The 4,434-nt window shown below is 37.7% G+C and overlaps 1 protein-coding gene across 1 annotated transcript; it reads right to left on the minus strand.

Moving 5' to 3' along the window:
- Positions 1-1,493: 1,493 nt before the first annotated feature.
- On the minus strand, positions 1,494-4,025 carry LOC128239897 (uncharacterized protein SCO4629-like). Its single transcript, XM_052956341.1, has 3 exons — positions 3,941-4,025; positions 2,999-3,122; positions 1,494-2,075 (listed from the first exon to the last, which is right to left on the minus strand). The coding sequence occupies exons 1-3, from the start codon at positions 3,998-4,000 to the stop codon at positions 1,609-1,611; spliced, it is 651 nt and encodes a 216-aa protein (XP_052812301.1). The 5' UTR covers positions 4,001-4,025; the 3' UTR covers positions 1,494-1,608.
- Positions 4,026-4,434: the final 409 nt, after the last annotated feature.

Consider the following 4,434-nt stretch of genomic DNA (forward strand, 5'->3'; position numbering starts at 1 on the left):
ATTAGGATGCAAACATGTGTTAGTGCATTAAGGTAAACCATCCACCATTAGGATGCAAACATGTGTTGGTGTATTAAGGTAAGCCATCCACCATTAGGATGCAAACATGTGTTAGTGCATTAAGGTAAGCCATCCACCATTAGGATGCAAACATGTGTTAGTGTATTAAGGTAAGCCATCCACCATTAGGATGCAAACATGTGTTGGTGCACTAAGGTAAGCCATCCATCGTTATGATGTAAACATGTGTTGGTGCATTTTTTTTATCTTTTTCGTAAAAATAAGATGTGTTAGTGCATTAAGGTAAGCCATCCGTCATAAGAATGCACAGATGTTTGTTTGTTTATCAAGGTCTGCCCGCGTCCATTGGCTGCATTATGGCTTGACCCCGCCGTGACGCCATTACTGCATAAATTGTGTTTAAATGCCATAAGTGACATGAGATAAAAGTGACAGCAATTCGCAGTCAAATCCAGACTTTGGAAGACTTGGAGCAATAGAGTGAGATACAAAAGATCCGGGTGCGATACCATAGCTCTTTGCGAAGAGACCTCTTGGTTCTTTAACGTGCTCGGTCAGTGTGTGTATACCACGTGATAAATTACGTCATATATGCTACGTCGGAAGGCAATATTTTGCTTTAAATAAAGCTTTAAATCAAAGATAACTTTTCGCTCACTACACCATTTTAAATGAAACAAAGGCTAGTCTATGCCGCTTAAAGAGTTCCACCTTTGTTTTATAACCGGAGTTTTATGAGGTGATTAGTTTCATCAAACACTTCGACAAATCTGTTTCCAAAACAATGTTTTGATAGTGCTCCGTCAGACGACCGTATCGTGAAAAGGTTTGTCGAAGTGTTATAAGAAACTATACTAACAATCAAAATTTGGTAAAAGACCGAAGGCGTGGCTCCGTAAGCGGCATAGACTGCGCTATGTTTCATTTAAAATGGTAAAGAAAATAAAAAGTTATCATTGTTTTTAGTATTCAATCGAAGCAAAATATTGCCGAGGTAGCATTTATGACGCAATTTATCACGTGGTATACACACACTGTCAGTGTAAAGCACCGATACACGGGGTATAACTTTCCTTGATTGAACCATTACTGAGTACACCACTTTTCCAAGCACTACCCTTTAAATGCCGAGCGCTAGGCATGGGAGCTACTTGTACCAACTTTTAACGTCTTTCGGCATGACACGGCCCGGGATCGAACATAGAGATTATTGCTATGTTTATTTTAATTTATACTGATTAACCATTAAATTATAATTGCGTGGACTACTTTTTTTATTAACACTGTAAATACGCTATAATTATGATAAGATACATTAAAGAGAGGTAACAAAACAAAAGTTTACTATGATTATTTCGCAGTTTTATTAAGTTGTTTCACAAATAACATAATATACATATAGATGAAAGTCATGGTAAAAACTTAAAGATTTCAAACATTTTTTTTAAGCTTAAAATGAAAGTTTACCAGAAACATTTTTTGTACCAATAATGGATGTAGTACCTTAAATAGCAATGGAATCTTAAACTCGTATACTGAAACGCAAGACGTGTATACACAAGTGTTTCATGCGCAATTGTATCATAATCAAGACGGCATGTGACTTAGATATTTTCCGGTTGCGACCAGTTGGTCAAACGCTTGTTGTACATTCTCTGGAATATCTTGGTGAACCTGAAACCCCTTCTCTTCATACAGCTTAATTCTCGCCATGTCCCCCAACATAACACTTATAACATCTTGAAGGCTTCCAGTGGTTTCGCTTGGATAATTGGCCAGATTTAATTCCGGTGACGTCACATACACCGTAATACTGCTGACGTCACCGGGCCATTGTTTCAAAAACGTAGCATAAGCGCGTCTTTCCATGTACGGTTTCTGAACGATTAATACCGAAGTGGGTAACAAATGTCTTTCCTTTAAAATTTTGTAGGATAGTTGAACATTTTCACCCGTGTTCGTTGAAGAATTTTCTACCAGACATTTTCCTGCAGGGACGCCCAACTCTACTGCTCTATCTCTGAATACCTCAGCCTCAGGTTTATCCCAAATGCCTGTAAAATATGGCATCATAACAAACTATTTGGACGGTAAGTCAAACCTCGTTGGCTCGAACTCGCTTGGCTTGAAATCCTCGTTGGCTCGAACTAGATTTCAAGAACCGATTTCTTTAAATTGAAGGTAAAAACAATCGCTTGGCTCGAGTTTTCCGAGGCTCGAGGTACTTTCGCCGGTCGCTGTGAGTTCAAGCCAACGGGATTCGACTGTATATTTAATAACAAAATAAAATTGTATTTGACGAGCTTCAAACCAGTGGTATTCCTTCCTGCACGGGTTCATTGCTTAAATGGTTTTCCCCATAGGCCTGCAAAATACGTCATCTGATTAAACTGAATAAATGATATATCAAAAGATATGTACAATGTTTAAATGAGTCTCTTTTGCTTTCGTCTAACATTTACTCACACAACGGAACGGTAACTAAGACGATCTTAATCATGCTATAACTATCGTGCGGATAAATTACAACGTAATTCACTTATACGCACGTGAGTTTATGAACGTTGTCATAGACAATGTGGTACAAAGCAGTAACGTCAACTGCAACTGTCCTGGTCAGAATTATACGTTAACATAACCCGGCGCCACCTCCTCCAAGAATCGTCCACGTTTTACTATTTATTTCAATTAAGTGAAAAATACGCACAAAATGCACCATTTTGAGCTAGAAATTGTAAAAAATAGGGTATTACCCCTACCCCCATGCCAACACTTTATACTGAATAAATTTCAGTTGGATGGGAGGGGGCTGGTCAATAGGCAAGTCAAAAGGCTACGCCCCTAAGATACGCCCCCTCTAAAGTCAAATCCTGGATTAGCTCCTGCTTACATTTATTACTTTATTGTTATTCGAATTCAATAATCATCATCATTTTGTTTTGGTTAACAAAATTACCATAGAAACGGAGCAAAATACCTTCAGTGAGTTTTCCAGTGTTTCCTGAAAACACTATGACGTCACCAAAGCCCTGTAACCATAGTGACGCAGACTTCTCGGCTACTCGAATGTCGTAACTTCCGAGGCATAGTAACACGTCACACTATTGAAATAAACAAGCGGCCAATGAAAAATACATCATCTGCTACAACAAGGAGGGAAACATTATGCGTACACCATGAGTCTTATATATTTAAATGCATTTCACACATTATTCGTAGTTAATTGTTTTTCCAAATAAACATCGGCTAAGATCATGGCTTCTTTACCAAAGACGAAAGTAACAATAGGGCTAAGATAATGGCTTCTTTCACAAAGACGAAAGTAATAATAAGATAAAGGGTAAGCCTTCTTTAACAAAGTCGAAAGTAAAAATATGGCTAAGAATACGACTTCTTTAACAAGACGAAAGTAATAATAGGTAAAGATTACGCTTCTAACAAAGACGAAAGTAATAAGTGGGCTCACTGCGTAATTTAAAACCACCGTAGAACTTTGTGATATGACACAGCATTGCTACGTGAAATTCATTGTAATTTAGTGTAATATAACTGTATGGAGTCGAACACGCTGTACATACATAAATTATGTGTGTATGGTCTGTCAATAAATGTCGGTAAGGGCACATACTACTATAAGATTTAGGTGTAAAACACACATCTATAGATTTACATTAACAATATAGGTCACCCTTATATCGTCACTGGTTTAAAGCACACTCTACTCGTCCATATATTGATAAGACATTTATGTATTTCCTTCATTATCTCAATTCACTTCGTTACTCACATTTTTTGTAATAGAGTAAATTACTTGAATACTGACCCAATTTCATATAGCATGTGAAAACTACGTACATAGCGTTTTGTTTGAAGCAGAAACACGATTTAAATGCAACCTTATAGTTTTACAAATGTTAACCTTTTGTGTAACTGTATGATCCATTCTCATGTAGTCCCAAATGGTTTCAGCAAGAGCCATATCTTTACCACAAACAAGGTGTCCATCTTTGGCCGCCATATTGTCACGTGATCAAGGGCGAGCACTCACAAAGCTTTACATAAATTTACACCAAATGACATATCAATGTATTGTTCCGATGTTTCATTGTGGACAATTTGTTTTTATAAGGAGCGTATCTGTATCTTACCACCAACAAATTTTCCCCGTACTGAGCGTGCTCTTAAAATAATCCGTTTTAGTTTATAATCATTTTAAAAACATATTGTTTCTTATTTCGTTAAACTGATGTACAGTCGAACCCCGTTAGCTCGAACTCCAGGGACCGGCAAAATAACCTCGAGCCTCGGAAATTCGAGCCAAGCGGAATTGTTCACATTCAGTTAAAAGAAATCGGTCCTTTACATCTAGCTCGAGCCGACGAGGAATTCGAGCCAAGCGAGTTCGAGCCAACA

This window comes from Mya arenaria, chromosome 7 (genome assembly GCF_026914265.1).
Source record: "Mya arenaria isolate MELC-2E11 chromosome 7, ASM2691426v1".
Lineage (NCBI taxonomy): Eukaryota > Metazoa > Mollusca > Bivalvia > Myida > Myidae > Mya > Mya arenaria.

Excerpts from the sequence above, each read along its gene's own strand:
- LOC128239897 (XM_052956341.1), bottom strand. The coding sequence starts at position 4,000 with ATGGCTCTTGCTGAAACCATTTGGGACTACATGAGAATGGATCATACA. Across the intron at positions 3,123-3,940 it reads ATCATACAGTTACACAAAAG|TGTGACGTGTTACTATGCCT; the intron begins GTTAACATTTGT and ends TTATTTCAATAG. Across the intron at positions 2,076-2,998 it reads CACTGGAAAACTCACTGAAG|GCATTTGGGATAAACCTGAG; the intron begins GTATTTTGCTCC and ends CATATTTTACAG.